The 19,329-nt window shown below is 52.4% G+C and overlaps 8 protein-coding genes across 8 annotated transcripts; 2 read left to right on the forward strand and 6 right to left on the reverse strand.

Moving 5' to 3' along the window:
* Positions 1-118: 118 nt before the first annotated feature.
* Positions 119-1,160, reverse strand: APUU_50083A (NAD(P)-dependent alcohol dehydrogenase; the record flags this gene model as incomplete). Its single annotated transcript, XM_041705042.1, has 2 exons — positions 119-970; positions 1,020-1,160. 2 exons carry the CDS (start codon positions 1,158-1,160, stop codon positions 119-121), a joined length of 993 nt encoding a protein of 330 aa, XP_041557566.1.
* A 619-nt stretch (positions 1,161-1,779) lies between these two features.
* On the reverse strand, positions 1,780-3,506 carry APUU_50084A (uncharacterized protein; the record flags this gene model as incomplete). Its single annotated transcript, XM_041705043.1, has 6 exons — positions 1,780-2,047; positions 2,095-2,131; positions 2,179-2,689; positions 2,738-2,989; positions 3,040-3,211; positions 3,289-3,506. 6 exons carry the CDS (start codon positions 3,504-3,506, stop codon positions 1,780-1,782), a joined length of 1,458 nt encoding a protein of 485 aa, XP_041557567.1.
* Positions 3,507-3,875: 369 nt separating this feature from the next.
* Positions 3,876-6,089, reverse strand: APUU_50085A (uncharacterized protein; the record flags this gene model as incomplete). Its single annotated transcript, XM_041705044.1, has 1 exon — positions 3,876-6,089. The coding sequence occupies one exon, from the start codon at positions 6,087-6,089 to the stop codon at positions 3,876-3,878; it is 2,214 nt and encodes a 737-aa protein (XP_041557568.1).
* Positions 6,090-6,474: 385 nt separating this feature from the next.
* Positions 6,475-8,363, reverse strand: APUU_50086A (uncharacterized protein; the record flags this gene model as incomplete). The annotated part of the gene is made up of 5 exons (XM_041705045.1): positions 6,475-6,688; positions 6,754-7,293; positions 7,353-7,545; positions 7,601-7,778; positions 7,839-8,363. 5 exons carry the CDS (start codon positions 8,361-8,363, stop codon positions 6,475-6,477), a joined length of 1,650 nt encoding a protein of 549 aa, XP_041557569.1.
* A 2,704-nt stretch (positions 8,364-11,067) lies between these two features.
* On the reverse strand, positions 11,068-12,292 carry APUU_50087A (Zn(II)2Cys6 transcription factor domain-containing protein; the record flags this gene model as incomplete). Its single annotated transcript, XM_041705046.1, has 2 exons — positions 11,068-11,727; positions 11,780-12,292. The coding sequence occupies 2 exons, from the start codon at positions 12,290-12,292 to the stop codon at positions 11,068-11,070; spliced, it is 1,173 nt and encodes a 390-aa protein (XP_041557570.1).
* Positions 12,293-14,631: 2,339 nt separating this feature from the next.
* Positions 14,632-15,554, reverse strand: APUU_50088A (class I SAM-dependent methyltransferase; the record flags this gene model as incomplete). Its single annotated transcript, XM_041705047.1, has 2 exons — positions 14,632-15,289; positions 15,343-15,554. The coding sequence occupies 2 exons, from the start codon at positions 15,552-15,554 to the stop codon at positions 14,632-14,634; spliced, it is 870 nt and encodes a 289-aa protein (XP_041557571.1).
* A 287-nt stretch (positions 15,555-15,841) lies between these two features.
* On the forward strand, positions 15,842-16,771 carry APUU_50089S (class I SAM-dependent methyltransferase; the record flags this gene model as incomplete). The annotated part of the gene is made up of 1 exon (XM_041705048.1): positions 15,842-16,771. The coding sequence occupies one exon, from the start codon at positions 15,842-15,844 to the stop codon at positions 16,769-16,771; it is 930 nt and encodes a 309-aa protein (XP_041557572.1).
* A 582-nt stretch (positions 16,772-17,353) lies between these two features.
* APUU_50090S (putative MFS drug efflux transporter) lies at positions 17,354-19,024 on the forward strand (the record flags this gene model as incomplete). Its single annotated transcript, XM_041705049.1, has 1 exon — positions 17,354-19,024. The coding sequence occupies one exon, from the start codon at positions 17,354-17,356 to the stop codon at positions 19,022-19,024; it is 1,671 nt and encodes a 556-aa protein (XP_041557573.1).
* Between the last annotated feature and the right edge of the window lie 305 nt (positions 19,025-19,329).

Here is a 19,329-nt window from a genome sequence, read left to right on the forward strand (position 1 = left end):
GTCCGCTGCAATACTACGCTGTGCAACAGGATTGACCAAAGAACTCCTTATATTAGACTAAGATACGCCTCATCACCGCTAACCAATGCAAAGTAGCTAACCAATGCAAGTACAACCACTACTGTGCAACAAGAACAGCACGGTAGTACATCTCTCCCCGGTCCAGCTTGTCCATGGCCTCCGTGATCTTTTCCTCCGTCATTGGGAAAGTCTCAACAATCGGCTCAATCTTGTGGGTGGCCGCAAACTCCAGCATTTTCTTGTGCTGCGCACGGGTGGCAACAAGCGACCCAACAACAGTAAGACCCTGGAGAATCAAAGTAAGGTACGGGATTTCAAAGTTGCCCATGCTCACAGTCAGGGGGTAGATGCTCGCCCGAGGAGCGAAGATAGGCATAAGCAGGTCCCAGTTTGGGGGCACGGCAGCGGTAACAAGGAGACGATCAAGACGAGTAGAAACAGAGAGCTCAGTAGCGCCCTTTGTGGCAATGAACTCGTGAGCTCCAAGCTTCATAGCCTCCTCACGTTTACGCTCTGAACCCGAGAGCACAACAACGCGGCATCCCATCTTCGCAGCAAACTGGATAGCGAGGTGGCCGAGTCCACCAATTCCAATGATACCAACGGTGTCAGTAGGCTTGACACCCTCCAAAGCACCAAAGACAGTTGCACCACCGCACTGCAGGGGCGCAGCGGCGGCATCGCTCATCGAGTCGGGGATCTTGTGCAGGAACGACTCGCGCCAGACAGCGTGGGAGGAGAAGCTGCCCTGGTCGAGGTTGGCGGAGCCGTACAAGTCGCGCTTATCGCAGAAGGTCTCTGTGCCTTGGAAACACTCAATGCAGTGGCCACAGCTGTCGGTCTCGTATCCCCATCCGACGCGGTCACCCTTCTTCAGAAAACGGGTGTTGGGGCCGACTTCTTCGACGACGCCAACGCCTTCGTGGCCGAGGACCATATCCGCACGGCGCTGCTTTGTCAGTATGAGATTCTGTAAACCAAAGTCGGTATGTACTCACGTAGTGCAGGTCTGTCCCGCAGAGACCAGAGGCAGTTACTCGGACGAACACATAGTCCTCTGTAAGCTCGTCAGGCTTTGTAGTAGTGCTCTTGACCGCGTTGCCAGAGGCATGGCCTTTGTAGACAGTGAAAGACGGCATTGTAAAATTAAACGATATTAATGTAAGTGGAATTAAGTACTGAAGGTATGATGATATTTCTGTTTCTTCTACAGAGGAGATAGATGGCTTTTATAGAAGCCATGATAGAGAACAGCGAACACACAAACGGCAATAGTCCAGAAAATTCTACAGGCTCCGCTGATAAATCCCGTCGTATCCGATATTTCACGCCAGTAGATGACAGGCAATAACGGAGTTTAGATGAGAGTGAAACGGCTCAAGTGGATGCTGAGTGGATGCTGTGGATGAAGATACAGAAAAAAATCGTAGTCGCCTCAGGCAGAAAAGGACTCGGAGCCGCGGAGTGTCGCATTGGGACTAGCGTCCGTGACTCCTTTTGGAAGGAGCTCCTTTCTCCTTCAGGAAGTCACGCGTTTGTCAGCGTCTTCTTCCCGCTCAGGGTGATGTCATCATAACAATCTTCAACACAATTTTGAAACGATAGATAAGTTTTAAATATTCTAGAATGTTTACAGGTCTGGACTGTTGTATGAATAGTAATCGCTTCGATTTATGCATAGCATCCCACTTGTGGCTTGTTTCATCCAGGCAGCTGTAACAATCCACACCACACATCCACAGTTTATATATTTCACCTTCACAATGTATACTTGAACCCAGCTAATCCCTCAATCGGCTTCCCACCAGCATCAACACGCTTATTTGCGAGATGAAACTTTAACATTAATGCCCCAACAATAAAAATAATAACCGCATTGGCCAACACCGTAGTTAACAGGCCTGGATGATAGCTGGGAGCGTCCTGTGCCCGAAAGACCGTCGTCCCGAGGATTCCGCCAATGCTGCCTCCACCGATCAACGTCGCCGATGTGAGGGCTCGCTTCCACTGGCCTCGGATATTGTTACTGTAAACTGTTAGTATCTCTCTCAGTCAATTAAGAAGCGCATTTACCTCTGCCATGACACGAGAGCCGGGCAATTCGAATTCCCTGTAGCAGTCAGTATATAGCACGCCAGGACGTTTCGGTGTCCATACCAGCAATCGTAGCCAGAAACACTCCAAAATATCTCGGGGCAGGATCGTCTAGATATCCCAACAGCCCTAGTCCCAGAAGGCCCATTGCAGCGTTAATGGCCACGATGGGCCCTCGAACACGCCACTTATCCGCAATCATGCCCTGGAGGTACATAACAATGGCAGCAGCGACATACGGCGGCGCTACAAGACACTGAGCTTTCACAACCGAAAAGCCCATACTGTCCTGCAGAATGATCGGCAAGAAATACGCAATCGCGTAGGTATTCGTCGTTGTCAACAGATACAGCATGGCATACAGCCATACCTTGCTATCCTTCGCATTATGAAGATACCCCCTGACGGTGAACTCCTCTGCGAATACATCAGAGCGGTCGTTCTCGATAGTCGCGATAACATGTGCGGCCTCGTCCTCGTTGAGAAACCTCCATGATTTCGGCGACTGCTCGGGGAAGTCCACGAGGATGGTATACGACGACAAACCTAGGACGCAAGTGAGTATCCCTTCAATCTAATATCGTCAGCTTCCGTATGACTCTGTGTTCGGCGTAATGCATACAATGAAAATCCACCGCCAGCCCTCCTTCCCTCCAAGTCCATCCATCTGCATCAACCCGTAAGCGAGGATACCGCCGAACCCAGACGCCGTGCTGCCGATGAGATAGAAAGCAGCATTTCTCTTCTGCAGCTCATACCGTGTATACCACGTACTGAGGAGATATACACATCCGGGATAGAACCCAGCTTCTAGAGCACCCAGAATAACACGCAGCCCTGCCATTGCCGGCCACGACGGGACGAATCCGAAGCACTATGCGCGTAAGTTTGATACTCCGGATCTAACAAGGTAGAAGAACGAACAAGCATGATGACGCCCCAGAGGAGGACAATGGCCGACAGGAAGATACGTGGCCCGAGCTTGCGGATGATCACCGTCGCAGGGATCTGGAAGATGGTATACGTAATGAAAAAGACCAGTGAAGTTATGCTGTATCCATTATTGGAGGCGTTCATGTTGAGGTCTGGTTGCATTCTGGAATTCAAATTCGAGTCAAGTTAGCCAATAGTCTCGTGGAATCAGAGGAATGAAGTGGAATAAGGTAGACATACCCAGCGACCGATGCAGCACCCAAGTTCGTCCGGTCCAGCAAACTGATACAGTATAGACACCCCAGAGTCACGACAAGACGCAGATCAATGCGACGAGTGAGCTCCTTGCGCTCTTGTGGAGTAAACAGGTCAAGGGCCTCATTATGCTCGACGTGCGGCTTCTCAACATCCCCATCCACATCTTCAACGCGCGGCTTGACACTGGCTGTTTTCTGCATGGCGGGCTGTAGAGAGATTATGCAGACTAAGAGAGACAAAGAGCCATATTAAATAGGGATAAGCAGTGTGGGATTGTGTACTCCTTCCCCGCATCGGTGAACCCCGGACTTCCCCCAACTTCCGGTGGATGCGGACGATCTCCGGTGGAATCGCGTCGGATGCTGAAATGAACTGAGAAGAAACAGCCGAGTACTAACTATTAAAGTGAGATAGCCGAGGCTTAAATTATATCTTGGAGCACTGCTGTCAGACCTGAGGATGTGGTTGCAGTTACGATGTCGCTGGACACTTTGAATGAAATTGATAACACGAAAAAGATCGCTAAATCGTTACAGGATATAATTAATACTATTCGTGTCAATTGAAGATTAAAACGCCCCCGGCCACTGGTCAAAGAAAGCATTATTCAGATTCGACCAGTCGATATCCGTCATCGTCTCAGCAGAGATATCGATCGAGTGGCCCAGAATACCGCCAATCTCTGCCGTGGTAACCTCATCCCCAAAACACAGGGGCCACTGTATCGTCTCGTCAATGGCCCCGTCATGAAGCGGGACATGGTATCCGGGGATGGCGTGGGTCATCGCGGTCTGTGCGCTCTCCAGGGAGGTTGGCTTCTGTGGAGCATCATCTGTCATGACAGAGCCCTCTCCGGCCAGACGATCGATTTTCACACTGAGATCGCGCATAATCGTCGCTGCATTGGCCGCCACCGCGAACCCGTCGCCAAAGCGTTCGAGTGCAGAGACCGACAGGTCGATGGTGCTTCTCGCCGTCCCGGTGGAAGCACTCTGGGGAAAGGCCAGAAGGTAGCCGACAAGCGTCATGGCCGCGTTCCACTGCCACTGGAAGGCCTCGTGCCAGCCATTCAGAATCGAAGTAGTATCTAGCACTTGATGGGTAATGTGCGTTAGCGCCATTGCATGGGCAGCGCATTTTGACGCTGCGTCCTCGGTGATTGCCGCTGGGACCCCGTTAAGTGTAAAGCAAATCGATGCGCGATACAAATTCGTGCACACGGTGTGGTACATGAGCTCTAAGAGAACACGTTCCCGCTGCAGCCAGACAGGGGTAAACTGTTCAACTTGCAACGGTGATCGATCTGTCGAGAAAGGGGTGCCTTGGTTCTGACGACTCGTCTTCAGGGCTTCAGGCACACCATGCAACCAGGCATCCATGATACTCGTGACTGGTTCCGCAATGCCTATGCTGATCGTATCTGGTGGTCTAGAGTAGAAGTTTGTGTAGGCCTTTCGCGCCGCGAGAAGCAGTTTGATCTTGTGGAGGTTCCACGTCAGCCAAGTGACATTTCCCCCAATCGGTGCGAAGCTCGAGCCTGACAGTCCGGCAATTTCACGATCATCCGCCGGCAAAGTACATGATGAGGTCGACTCCTGTATAGTGAACGGACGGCCGAGCTTCATACTCCGATTGGTTTCTAAGATATAAAGTGTCCACCAAATACGCTTCTGTAGCTCCCTCTCGCGTCGTGGCATACTCTGAGGAGGCTCAACATGCAGCCCAAGCATAAATGCAGCACGCACCGCCAGTCCGCATGCATTATCTGACATGTTTTGGAAGCCGCCGTAGCACAAGTAGATCGAGCAGAGTAGATGGCACTGTAATGTAGACAACGTCGGGGCCTCCATTTCGTTCGCCAAGAGAGTTAGACAGCGACGATAGTGCCATCGACCGGCGATGGTAGAGTCATTGTTATTAACATTCCCTCGCGCAGCTGCAGTGAGAGCGTGACGACCTCCTGGTTGTCGAGCCATCCCGTACTGCATGCAGACCGCAAGGACGATATCAACGAGCGCTGACGGCTGTCTTTCACCGTCGGATGTCGTCCACAGCGACTGGTAATGATCCTTGAAGTCATGCTCATCGAGGATCGGATAGCTGGGATAGAAGGTATCCCAAAACATATTCAGAAAGTACTCCTCCTGCATCGACGTAAGAGACTCGCCCCCGCGGATTGGGTCACCCATTGGGGCTGGCGGTTGGTTATCTTCGATCGTAGCCGCCGGTCCATCCAGAAGCGTACTTGCAGATTCCGGCAGCAACACTTGCGTTGAGTGAGTTTGCTTCAAAGCAGTAGCCAAAAAGGTATTGATGCGGTTGATAAAAAAGAAGAGCGACGATGACCCATACCAAGTCTTATTAGGCGAGCGAGCAGTGCTGATATAGATCCCCTCCCAGCGCTTCCCACTGGCAGCACCAGGAATACTAAAATCAACCGTAGTATCCTTAGGACTATCATCAGGGGTATACGGCGTCACTACTGTGGGGAGAGAACGATGCGTCTGGCGCTCGTTCTGCAGTTCGCGCTCGAGCTCCTCAACGCGCTGCTTCAGCCTGTCGATTTCCCTGCACGCCTGAGGGAGAGTAACCGGCCTAGCGAGCCGGTCAATATTGCATTCACCTCCTTTCCTTCGGCAGTTGGTACAGGGAAAGTCGGAGTCGCATTTCAGGCGGTGCACGCGGCACCAGTTGCAGGCTCGCGGGACCTGACTACGCCTGGTCGTGCGCGGCGCCGGCGGCCCTGCACCTGGCATGCTAACGATGAAGGTGGGCGAGGACATGCTGCCTTTCGCCTAGCAAGCGAAGTGAACCTGAAAAGAAGGATTTGGTTGAATGATGATGAAGCTGAAACAGAAAGTGAAGATTGAAGCAGCCAGTGGCGGATCACGTAAGCACAGTTCTGCCTGAGGTCTCAGGCGTCAGGCGGCCCGTACCAGAAAGCAATAGAAGAGGGCGATATAGGAGGCGTAAAGTTGAGGAATTCAACAGGAAAATTAAAAGCATAACAAGTTAGTACTATAGTTTAGGTAGTAGCTACTGAACGAGAGTAATAGCAATAGTCTAGAAAACAAATAAAGCCAAAATGACGGCCCAAATGGGCTATAGAAGGCAACGCTAGCAGCCAACAATCCTGTGTGATATCAGAATAGGCAAAAACCATGATATCTAGTTACACGGATAATTGTCGGTCTGTCCTCTCGCACCAGACGAGTAGTAGTGCCAGTTCGTCCAGGCTTCGGTGGCTCCGCAAACTGGCAGCGTAAAAACACCCGCAGTGGTGATGCCACTGTCGAAGATGTCGTCGAGGGTGGCTTCATCACTGCTATCAGCAGTCGACCACCCGTTCTTCTCGCCGTTGCCAAAATATCCATTGAGGGTTCTGGATGGAGCAAATGTTAGCACCCGGAAAAGCAATTATCTAGTGACCAGCAAGCGCAGACTTACCCGTTGATAATGTTATCGACAGTAATGCCGCCATAACTGCTCCCGTCCAACTTGTCTGCACCAGGAAGGTTGTAAAACCCGTTGTTTACGCAGATCCCAGAGCCGTTATCGCATTCTGCGTAGTCCTTTGCTTGGGCACCGACAAGGTAGTATGCTTTGTCCTCATAGCAATACCAGGGGTCTTTAACATCGTCGGTCCGTAGCCACCGGTAATTGTAGTCATTTGGGATATCTGGCTCTCCATCTACACAGTCGGCACCAGTATCAAGAATGAAAGGTCCTTCTTCTGTGAGACTCCAGGCCTGGGGGACAAGGTATGCATAGAGGACAATCTCGACGTACGTCTGGAGGTCGTAATCGCTGGGCACGCCGTTGAAGCTGAAGAACTTTCCGAATTTGATGGTATCGTAGAGGAGATCAATCGAATCCGACGAGCCGTTGAAGAGAGCTTTCACGGAGCTATCGAGCCCGGACTGCCACTCATCCGACATGATCCCAATCGTGTTGTCGAGTGCTTCTTCGTTCGCAAGTTGCGTTCCTCTGGCACAGAGTCAGTCAGTACTGTAATCGATAGCCTTCCATGTCTCAGAGCGACGTACGCTGCAGTACTCGCATCCTTAAGGATAGTTATGGACTGGGTAACCAGAGGATTAACCCAGTCTTTGACCGTCCCCAGCTCGTTGGCGAGATCTTGTTCCTTGGCCTTTGACGCACCCTCCTTTCCCTTTCCCTTGATATCGATCTTTTCCGCTAGCTTGACTTTGCTAGATATGATTTTCGATTCCTTAAAAACTGAGTTCGGAATGGTTGATTAGTATGTTGAGTAATTTATCCAAGGCCGACTTACCTTTGTTCCACATTGGTGACATAGTGAGGGAAAACCCCATACTAATAAGATCCAACATGATGCTATCAACAGTAAGACCCTCTTTCTTCAAAGGAGCAAAGGTTCCCAGCATGTCTGAAAGCCGCTCGGAGACGGTATTACTGGCGGCTGTGATGGCACTGTTCATGCCTAGGTATTGCTAGGCGGGCTTTAGCATCGATTCCTCTTCCATGGAATAGGCAGAAGGCTGGCCACTTACCCGCTCAAGCCAGATCAAAGAGAGAACAATCATATATCCAGCAGGGTGGTTGAACTCATCGCACTTGACTTGCAGACTGGAGCAGCCGTCATTGTCGGCCAGGTTCTCGCAGAACAGGGTCTCGGTGTACTCAAAGAATGAGCCAAGCGACTGCGAGAACTGTGTTGTGCCATCATTGCCCTCGGTGTTCCAATGGTCAACTGCAGCATCCCAGGCGTCCTTGACCTTCAACTGTTCCCAACGCTCCAAGGGGTCCATGTCGCTGTCCGTCGCCGCTGGGATGGAGCAGTTCATCTCGTTCCACTCTGGAGCCACAAGATCATATAACCAGTCAATTATCAAAGATGGAGGATTTGTTGGAAAAGATTGCGTAGCACTGGTACTGCTTGGGTGGACTGAACTCGTGCTGTAAATGCTGGCCGCGGAGCTGGCTGGTGCAATACTACGCTTTGGCGGCGTAGCGTCAGCGAGGACAGCCAGGCTGCTATACAAAAGATAGGAGAGGACACCGCGAGTCAGCTGCATGGTGATGGTTGCAAGTCTTTGTCTTGGGTAGTGAGAATCCAGATGGCTTGAAGTTGAATATTCCGAAGGGTACAAAGCTTGCTTTTATACCAAGACTTCTTGACAGTATAATTATACATACTGCTATAGTGTACTATGTTTCCCTTCGTTCAAGTGTAGTAGTGTAGGCCCGGTCAACAAGCCTGTGGGCCCGCTGATGCAGGAGCCACAGTAAGCCAAATACAAGCTCGACGATCAAGTCACACAAAAAGCTTCACACACGTGCAGTCCATTACAAAGGATTCTTGGGCGCTAAAGTAAATCGAAGCGCCCTATATGGCATCTTTGCGGTTTGATATCTCCGAGACCCTCCCGCCCCCAAACAGCGTCAGCCACAGAGGAGCCCGAAAACGGGGCTGGAACCAGATGCTACCCCTGGATCACAGTGGATAATATTAATGCGATGGATGCAGCTCCGTCAGTGGCTATGCCTCGAGTCTCGGCATGCGGCAATCCCGAGTGACCTCTTGATCAGCAAGTAGGGATTAGCGTAATATGTGCTTGATGCTTAGGTATGAGCTTAGCGAGATCAGCGACTTCAGTTACCCTATCATACGTACCAACGAGTGCACGCCTTGGGGGCCTCGCCATCGGCTATACTCTTATGTTTGCGCCCAGCCCTAGTCTGCGAACATGTCTCGCGTGGCCATGCGAGAAAAGGTGACACTGGCTTACGGGCATCAAATTACACTGCCATGTTCCTGCAAGCCTCTGAGTCGCTCAAGACAAATTCCCTGGAACGAACCGGATACCGGCATGTACAGCCAAATGGTGTAATCTAGCGCTATGGTCATGCATGCCCTGGTCTGCCCCGAGACTCACACTCGTGTTCCGGGTGGCAAGGAGCGTTATGCTGAGAATTCATTGTCTATACAGGAAGATACGAGGCCGAGCTCATATAATCTTAAATTTTTAACCATGCATCTAGGCCTCAGCTGGCCCTGGGATCCTCTGCCTGCAAGCCACCCGGACAATCCGACAACCGCCCCGCCTGTCGTTTCAAGAACTCACTATCCGCAGGTCATTCCGTAGACCCAGCCTGGCGCTGGTCAGATTTTATGTTTATCTGCGGTCTTCTCATGCGAGATGCACAGGGGCTATTTCCAGGCCCATCCGTCGTATCACTATGTCCACTCCATTCTAGAAGAAATAGATTTAATCTTTATCCTTAGGATCCACGACGGCACATCAATGCTGTTCAGCCCAGTTTATATAGAGGCGCCCAGGGATTCTCAATGGTATTCTTGTTATATGGGATGAGATGAGAGAGGACTTTGTTTTGGGGAGCATCCGTCCATCTATTTATGTCTTCTTCACCTTGTATCCGGAAACTATCTCAACGCCTCCAACCAGGCCTCAAAAGTGGCCTAAAAAGGTGCACAGCAACAGCATTGAAGTTACTGTCGCAGCATGGTGAAGAAGGGCGCTCCATTACTTGACTGATTGACGGGTGTCAAGGTAACTACATATTGGGACAGAGTGGTATCCCCCAATGAAGTCTCACGTATGTCAAGGCCATGATACTCCGAGTGTAACACGAGCGAGGTTTTTTGAAAGTAACATATCTTTAGTATCGAGATCTGCACAAGTGGTGAGGCAATTCTGATAGTTTCTGCACTATAAAAAGCCATTGTTGGAAGCGGATCTCTTTGGTTACGATTCAAGCCACCCCGCCAAATGAAGATCAACAAGTTGAACACGAGGAGCGTTTGTTATAAATATGGGGTCTTGCATGCACCAGAATGACCTATCTTATCCTTACACTCTCACCATTCTCTCCTTCGCATTGCAGACAACATAGACCTCGAAAACAATCCATTTTTCACAAGACAATATGCAAATTCTCAGCACCACACTCGCTGATGTCGGCAGCAACTGCCAGCACGATTTTGAGATGGCACGGCTGTGGTAGCGAATACTAGCAAACTATATTAGACGGTGAGGGCTGCACCGCTATAAGCGGCTTGAAGAACACCAACATATGCAGTGTGAATATACCAGGGCCAGGGACAAACCGTTTATAGCGAGGTTGTGGCAAGGGGCGAGAGTATTCCAAATTTGCATGAAAGAAGCGGGATTATGCGTTGGATCATGAAGTATCTGGGTTCCAGAATCAGTGGGATTATGCGTGCTGCTGGACAGGTACACGTAGGCCGAAGAAGACCAACCTGCACGTTATGAATCAACTTGGGGCCGCGCGGTCGACGCTCCTGGCGGAAGGGATGGAATCTCTAGTGACACAATAGCTAAAACCCGCCCATGCTGTACAACGCTGGCGGGGAAAACAAGGCCTGAATAGTCATATTTAAGTGCTGTAACAAGAGCGACTCAAAACGTAAGCTATGGATCGGTTTATTATAACAAGGGAGAAGAAAGAGAAATGTTGGGCTAAAGGCCTGATATAAGCTAGGCGATATAAACGAATATACCTGTAATTTCTATAATAATAATAATAATAATAAAAATAGAATATAGGAGATGATTTCGAAAGACTAAGGAAAGAATATTGATATATCTGAAGGAGCTAGTATGTGGTTTAATGGCAGGTTCCTGTTATTAACTGGTCCTTACATCACTGGCCGGTTTTGACATTACGCTGCTACGCTGCTGTGTCTGTATGGGTTTATTTGGAACTCAATATCTCATATAATCGTAAATATCTACCCTAACTATCTGGCACCGGTTTATCAAGCGAATCGGCTATCGATCGCAGCGTCTGTTCAAAGCTCTTGACAACCTCCTGCATGTAGTCTATATTGATCTGCGTGAGCCGGTCCTGCGCCGGCCCCTGCGACTGCACCAGGCTCTGCCCCCGATTCCGCAAAAGAGACAACAAGCAGTTGGCCTGCGCCACCAGGTCCATTACCAGCATATGCCGCAGCTTGATTTCATTCGCGATCGGCACCTCATACTGCCCAACACACACCTTGATCGTGCTAGTCGTCATGTCGCCATTGGCGATCTTCTCAAAGCAAGTCCCCGTCTGCTGCAGGACTGCCACCACACAGACGAGATCGGCGTAGCTGACCTGGCAGCTAGCGCAGATGATGAGATCCCGGCACGCACCGAGGACGTTCCCTGTGACTTTGAATATGCGGTCGAGCTGCGGATGCGGCTTGGCCTGCATTGCCTCGTGGACTTCGGGCACCTGGAGCATGAGGTTCGTGCGGCACTGGCAGCTACCCTGGGAGGGCGTGGAGGGAGCAGGGGTTGCCGTCGTGGCCAGTCCGGTACTACGCTCCTGGTTTGCTAGCAGGGGTGTCTGCGCAGCTGTCGGGAAGACATCTAGTTCGCCGGTGCTGAGTGTATTCAGGGGGTCGATGGTCTACTCTAGCGTTAGTTGCGTGCTAGTTCACGTAGGGGATGCGGGGAGGTACATTGTGGCCCAGGTCTAATGATGACCAGTCGAATAGGTAACTTGACATGTCTTTCGACCAGTCGACAACCCCATTCATATCCTGGTGGTGGGCTTCATCGTTAAGACGCAGTGGGTCGACTGTATCCATCTCCCACTCCATCGTCATGGGAACTCCCGACTTGAGTGACCCAGACAGCGGCGTGTTAACGGTGGCAGGCGAGTGGCTATTGGGCGAGGAGCCGGAGCTGTCGACATTATTGGAAGGACTCATGGACGCCGTCGTAGGGCGCGAGCTGGAGGAGGAGGTGGTGGAGGGGGCAGTATATCTGCAGGGAATACCCCGGGTCGTACATCTATCACAAGCATTCTGGGGGCCCGTACACTTGACCTTTGCAGAGCGACACGATCCACAGGCGGTGATTGGCCGGCGCACCACAGGCCTGGCACCCTCAGCGCCGGGGCATTGCCAATTCTGGATGAAATTGTGGGGGATGTTCTCGTTGCGAGACCTGCGGCGCTGCTGGGGGGTCATCTTAAGCAGTGGGACGGGCAGCAGCAGAACCGAAAATGGGAAGAGACTGAGAGAGTCGGATTTGCGCAGCGGAGCCTCGCCGGTACATTCTTCAATCTTTAATATAGGGCAGGGGGACGGGCGTTGCTCAGCAGGAAGGGATTTTGTTCATCGAGGGGTGACCCGCCGGGGCTTCAGCCGGACGAGCGAGGAGAGACGCAGTTGGCAACTCAGTTCAGTTAGTTGGCTTAGTTAGTTCACTAGTGATGGTGTGATTAGCAAGCAGATGCCGTTTTCACTGCTCGCCAGACAGGGGTGCCTCTCATATTCTGCAGCCTATGGGCCTGTCCAGATTGGCCCCATGTGGAGGCCCCCCTGCACTGGCCCCTGTGCGAACTAAGGAACGTCCTCAGCTCATATGGCCAGAGCTGCATCTTGTCCGACAAGTAAGCACTGAATGGATTAGCTCCCGAAGACTAACGCGCACTAAGAGCAGCCTCCCTCGGTCCCTCTGCATTCTTCATCAGCCAACGTCCTTGCACCCCCAACGGCCCCACGCCAACCCCCGGTCAAGCAGGCAAGCCCAGTCAAACCCCCATGTTCAGCGTCCTCGTCAAGCGCATCCGGCATAGTGCTTACTGTTTCTTCATGAGTTCAGCTTTAGTACGGCCGTAAGATATGCATCTCTCCTTCCGCATGAAGAATGTCGTGCGTTGCAGCCGTCGGATCAACGTCTGAGTGGCCATCGCTGCAGAGACATCACAAGGATGTGGCATGGATCGAGAGATCACCTCACACAAGCACACCATCGCGGCTGGATTAAACACGGCTCGCCCGCCTGTCCAGGCTCCAGGGTTACTCTGCAACTCGATCCTGATCCTTCAAGAACGCCATCTGCCCCGTTGATACGCCCTCAATTGCTGGTTCTATCGGGCCGTCCCGACTGGCACCGCGTCACCAGGAATGGGGCGGTGCCCTACGGTTGCATTCTAGAGCACGCAAGAATGTTTAATCTGACTATATCCGGGTCAAAACAAGTGTTCATTCCAGGCTAGGGCAGACTAAACCCTGACGATCAGTTCTGACTGCTGTCTGGGCTCCTCGGCTGCACACAAAAACCCAATCCCCTCCACGAGATCATCCAACCACCGCTGGCTAACCTGCATGTGCAGAAACCTCCAGAACCCATGCGGTTGGCCTGAGTAAAGGTGGATCCTGCTCCGCGTGCCGGAATCCTTCTCCAGCAATCTTTGCCACAGAAACGCCTCGTCACGCAACGGATCCCGTCCGCAGATCTGGAAGTACGCACGCCCCGGCAGCCCCGAGTGATCCTGGTTCAGCAGGAACGAAATCCGGGGATCCGCTGGGGCACAGCCGTATATCTCCTGGATATCCGTCAACGATTTCCGGGTCAGTAAGGGATTCTCGGCATTCTGCTCCAGGCTGAGAAGATACTTCTCGGTCCACTCGGCAGGGGCGAGAGGGTACGCCTGAGGCATGATACAGACGGGGATGGAGATGAAGAGTCCCGTAATGGGTGGTGAGAGGCCGGCATCGCGCGCAGTGTATGCAATTACTCCGGCGAAGTTGGCTCCTGATGAAATGCCCCCGACGAGGAAGCCGGCCGTTGCAGGAGACGCATCAAGATGGGTCTCTGCGTTGGCGGCGGCCTGTTTCAGATTCGATTAGTTCACTTTCTGCTCTACTTTCATATATTGAAACAGACCCATTCGGTGGCGTCGTAGCTGTCATTGACGCCGTGCGGAAACGGCCACTTGGGAGCAAGCCGGTATCCCACATTCAAAACGGCAATGTTTAGCTTGACCGCGAGGACGCGGCAGTTCAGGTCGCCACTGTCCAGGTCTCCAAACAGGAATCCACCTGCGTGGAGGTATATCAGGAGAGGGCGCCCACGGGAGTCTGGCCGGTCCGTCCTGGCGACGTAGCTCCGCACCGGGATTTCATAGCCATCCCGCGCCGGGATTGTGAAGTTGGTGACCTTGACTGACTGATCGGCGACATCGATGTTACCTGGGATTTGTCGTGGTGGGTTGTTGGCTTCGATGTCAATGAAGATGCGCTTCCGCTCGACTATACCGACGCGGTCGAGGTTGGTGAGTTGGGGGTTGGAGGCAACGAACTATCCATTATAAGCTATGGGGATTAGAAATGGGCGGGGGAAGGACCTGTGTCCATTGCGGACTGATTTCAGAGTATTTCGCGAATTCAGCCATTTTAAGTATTTACTAGAGATATCCCGTTGTAAGGGTCAACATTGTGTGGACTGCTTTATATACAACTGTAACGGGATATCTATTTCCATATCTGGTATGCATCCGCATCACAGCAGGAACAGAATTCTACACCCTCCGCGCAACAAACCGCTGCTGCTTAATCTCATCGCCTCCGTTCCACTTGACCCCGTTGTCCCAAGACTCCGACGCATATGGGATCAACTCCGAAGCAACTTCCCATTTCCCGTGCGGGTCCGTCTCCCACAGCTGCCGGATCGTCTCCTCGCTGTGATGGTACAGAGACCACCCGCACGCATTCTCTTTAAGACTTCCTCCCTTGCCCATTGTCGCCAGATGGCGCCCAAAGACAAGCGAGTTCTTCCCACGTAGTAACCGGCCCAACTGCAGGACTATAGCCTTTTGCTGCTCAAAGCTAAACAGATGTAAGAATGAACCGAGGAAGATGATATCGACTTTCCCGCGCCACTCCTGTAGAAAGTCCTCGGCGAATACATCTCCGGTCTGGAAATGGGCCTTGAGCCGGTTCTTGTCTTTGAATAGCTGGTAGCCCAGATCTAGGAATCGCGACTCGGTGTCGACGCCGATGAGATTCTCCCCTGGTGCACCGTCATGGACAAGCTTGCGTATATCCTGTCCAAAGCAACAGCCCAGGTCCAGGAATGTCTCGCCGGATTTAATCCGCGTCAGGACCTCGGGATATACTGGCTGCAGGTACGCCGGGAAATCAAGAAACCGGAAAAGGCCGATGCAGGGGAACGGCAAGCTGAACAGATCAGACAGTACTCTCAATGATATCACAAGCGGAGGGAGACTCACATATCCCAAGCCTGGTCTCTCACGCGGTGGATATGGTCCGTGATCTGATCATCAGGGATGCCAGAGTAGTCGCGGAATATCTGTCTGGCGATATCGGGGACCCGAGACAGGGTTGTTTGGTACCAGGCAACGTCGCGGCTTGCTTTGGAGACGTTGTCGTTCTTCCACTCGTCCGCGGGTTGGTTATGGGTTGCAACAGCTGCAGTAGCCATGGTCGATCTCTTTACTGTGTCGGATTTAGTTGAACTGCAAGGTGTCGCATTCACGGGCTGCCCACGGCGCCTTTTGAGTCCGCCCAAGTGCAACCCAGCCCGGCCGCGGAGGGATTCTTACTATATTCGACCCCGAGAAACCGTATCTAAGCGACAGTATATGGCATTCAATGAGGCTAAATAGGCAATAATATCCCGACTTCGGAGCGCCTTCTCGGTCCCTCTTCAGATATAGGACAGAGCACACCTTCACCCCATCCAAGAAACATGAGAACAACCATCCCACCATGTCAAAAACCGAAACCGCACCAGCCCAAGAGCTTGGCTTCTCCTTCAAACAAGGCGTCAACTGGTCCGAATACCTCGACTACCGCCCCGTCTACCCACCCTCCTTCTTCGAGCGCATCTACACCTACCACGCGGCAAAGCCCTCATCATCCTGGTCTGTGGCGCACGATATCGGCGCCGGCTGCGGCGTCGTCTCGTCCAGTCTCTCCGCGCGCTTCCCCAACGTGATCGTCTCAGACCCGAACGACGGGTATGTCAGTCTCGCGCGCAGACTGCTAGTCGAACAATCCACAGCCCCAGGAGAAACCAACTTCCAGTTCCTACAGGAAGGCGGCGAGAAGAGCTCCGTGGCCTCGGAGAGCGTCGATGTGATTACCGCCTGCGAATGTATCCAATGGATGGACACGGCGGTAGCAATCCGCGAGATGAGACGCGAGCTGAAAGTCGGCGGGACACTGGCGCTCACGCATTATACGGTGCCGCGGATAGTCGGCAATGGGCGCGCCCAGGGTGCGTGGAAGGCTATCTGGGGGGTGTATTCGAAGCGCGCGGACGGGCCGTTGCTAGACCATGCGATTCCCATTATCAATGCCGCGCTGGAGTCGTTGGAGTTTCTTCCGAGTCAGTGGGCGGATGTGAAGAGGGTGCATATTAATGCGCAGGGGAGTTTCGATAGTTATAGAATAGACGAGCGGCTGGCTGAGAGTCGGTCGGCGGCTTGGGAGGAGCAGGTCTGGATCGAGGGCGACGAGGACTGGGCGGATGAGCAGGGGATTCAATGGCTCAAGGGGTATCTGGCGACATGGGTGCCGGTGGTCCCCGAGTCGGACATCCAGGGTCTCTGGGACGAACTGGAGGCTGCATTGGGCGGACAAAAGGTGCGGATTGAGTCGCCGTTGACGATGGTGTTTGCAACGAAGAAGTCTTAGCTAGTTGGTAGACCCTGCATTCAGACTACAAATCAGATAATTACAATAGCCAATGTCAGTATTAGGTATCTAAATCCCCGAAACAGGTCGTTTGAAACGTAGAGATCGTGTTTCATAGCTCTCCGACGGCATAGCTCAAGCAGGACTTAGGTAGGAAGGGATTCTCCGCCATCGACAGATCGACGAATCGCAGCAGCTGAAAACAAGCTTGAATGCAGGGCCCAGTCGGAGCGCCAGTCGGAGCGCCAGCCAGGAACAGCCCAGCCCTGTCGGGCGGCGACACGACGAAAGAGGAAGGAAATTTCCGAAGCCCTCGTCCCAAAAGGGAAATCGATATCCCGAACTCACAGCAGACTATGCGAGCAGCGACTCTGTTGTGAATTCACGATTGCAAACAAAGAGAATGTCTCATTAGAAATCAATTCTGCTTCTCTTCGAGACCCCTGACAAATACTGACAAATGCTGGAGCAAGGCCGCCACGTCGATCATAAGAGTGAACGTTATAAAGATATAGTTCTGACCTGACAGTCCAGTATTCCCGATCCATTCTTGCTTCAATCGCGACACCAATCCTACTCGCCATGTCTGCTACCCCCGACGAGAAAGCGTCCAACGGGGCTGTCGAGAGCTCCTGCTCGTCCACCGCGTACACCCCCGACAATGAGAAGCAAGAGCAAGACGCCCCCGAACAGCCCGAGGCCCCTCCGCGCGATATCAACGGCTGGAAATGGTGGTTGGCCATCTTCTCCATCTGGTCTTCGATCTTCTTCTACGCCCTGGATAACACCGTTGTTGCCGACATTCAGCCCGTCATTATCGAGGACCTGGGCGAGCTCGAGAAATTGACCTGGCTCAGTGTCGCCTTCCTGCTCGGCGCCACCGCTACAAACCTGATCTGGGGAAAGCTGTACGGTCAGTTCAACGCGAAATGGACGTATATCCTGAACATCGTGGTCTTCGAGGTTGGCTCTGCGATATGCGGTGCGGCACCGAGCATGAACGTGATGATTGTCGGACGCGCCTTGTGCGGAGTGGCTGGCGCAGGACTGTACGTGGGCGTCATGACTCTCATTGCTATGACTACGACCCTGCCTGAACGGCCGCTGTACATTGGAGGAACCGGTCTGACATGGGGTATTGGCATTGTGCTTGGTCCTGTTGTAGGAGGAGGATTCAGCGTGTCCTCTGTGGGCTGGCGCTGGTCGTTCTACATCAACCTGCTTATCGGCGCTGTCTGTGCCCCTGCATACCTCTTCCTGCTTCCTAGCAAGGACCCTCGTCCAGGAGTTTCATGGAAAGAACGCTCTAAGGAAGTCGACATTATTGGTTCCATCCTGCAGATGGCAGCCCTAACGACCTTCATCCTGGCCATCTCCTGGGGCGGCGTCACTTACCCCTGGAACTCGGGCCAGGTTATCGGTCTCTTCGTGGCATCTGGAGTCCTGTTCATTATCCTTGGACTGCAGCAAGTCTTCCTGGTCTTTACAACCCTGAGCCGCCGTATCATCCCGGTCGAGTTCTTTGGTTCTCGCACGGTGCTCATCCTGTTCGCCTCGACTGCCGCCGCCGGTGCCTCTGCCTTCGTCCCAATTTATATGATTCCCATCTTCTTCCAGTTCACCCGTGGCGATGCGGCCCTCGACGCAGGAGTGCGACTTCTCCCATTTATCGTCCTCATGGTCGTTACCATCCTGGCCAACGGCGCCTTCCTCTCCAAGTTCGGCTACTACATGCCCTGGTACACAGCCGGAGGACTGCTTGCTCTGGCCGGCGGAGCCTTGATGTACACAGTCGACCTGTACACCTCCACCAGCCGCATCTACGGATACACCGTCATCCTAGGCCTCGGCGTCGGCCTGTGGATCCAAGCCTCGTTCGCCGTCGCGCAAGCCGTCGTTAAACCAGAACTGGTCCCTGCCGCCGTGGGATTCATCACCCTCGCCCAGTTCGCCGGAATCACCATCGTCATGGCCATCGCCAACGCCGTCTTCCTCAATACATGCCTGACCGAGATCCCCAAGATCCTGCCCGGTGTTCCCCGCTCCCAGATCGAGGCTGCTATCCAGGGCGCCTCTGACTTGCTGGATACATTGAACGACGAGACCCGCACTAAAGTCCTTGAGGCTATTGTCTCTGGCATCAGCAAGGCTTATATCCTTGTCATTGCTGCTGGCGGTCTAGTCGCTGTGCTTAGTGTGCTCATGAAGCGCGAGCGTCTGTTTGGTGTTTCTGGTGCTGTTGGTGCTGCTTAGTGGTTTACTGAAAAGTTGGATTTTGTATCCAGGTCTTCCTCTATCATCTTAGAATAGTATGTCTTGTAATAAAATTCTACACTCATTCGCTTCTCAATCCAGTAACATATACTAAAAGAACATTACTTGTAGTCGAAGGGTCAAGTGGGGATCCAGAGGCTTCGCGTTGCGAACAGGGTATTATTTATTTTAATTCTATTCAATAAACCTCTCTAAGTATATAGTCTTCCAATGTTAAAGTAGTGCTAAAGTATCCATGGTTCTATATTCTGGAAGATGCAAGATAACCATGCGCTGGTTCTAGC

Source organism: Aspergillus puulaauensis, chromosome 5 (genome assembly GCF_016861865.1).
Source record: "Aspergillus puulaauensis MK2 DNA, chromosome 5, nearly complete sequence".
NCBI lineage: Eukaryota > Fungi > Ascomycota > Eurotiomycetes > Eurotiales > Aspergillaceae > Aspergillus > Aspergillus puulaauensis.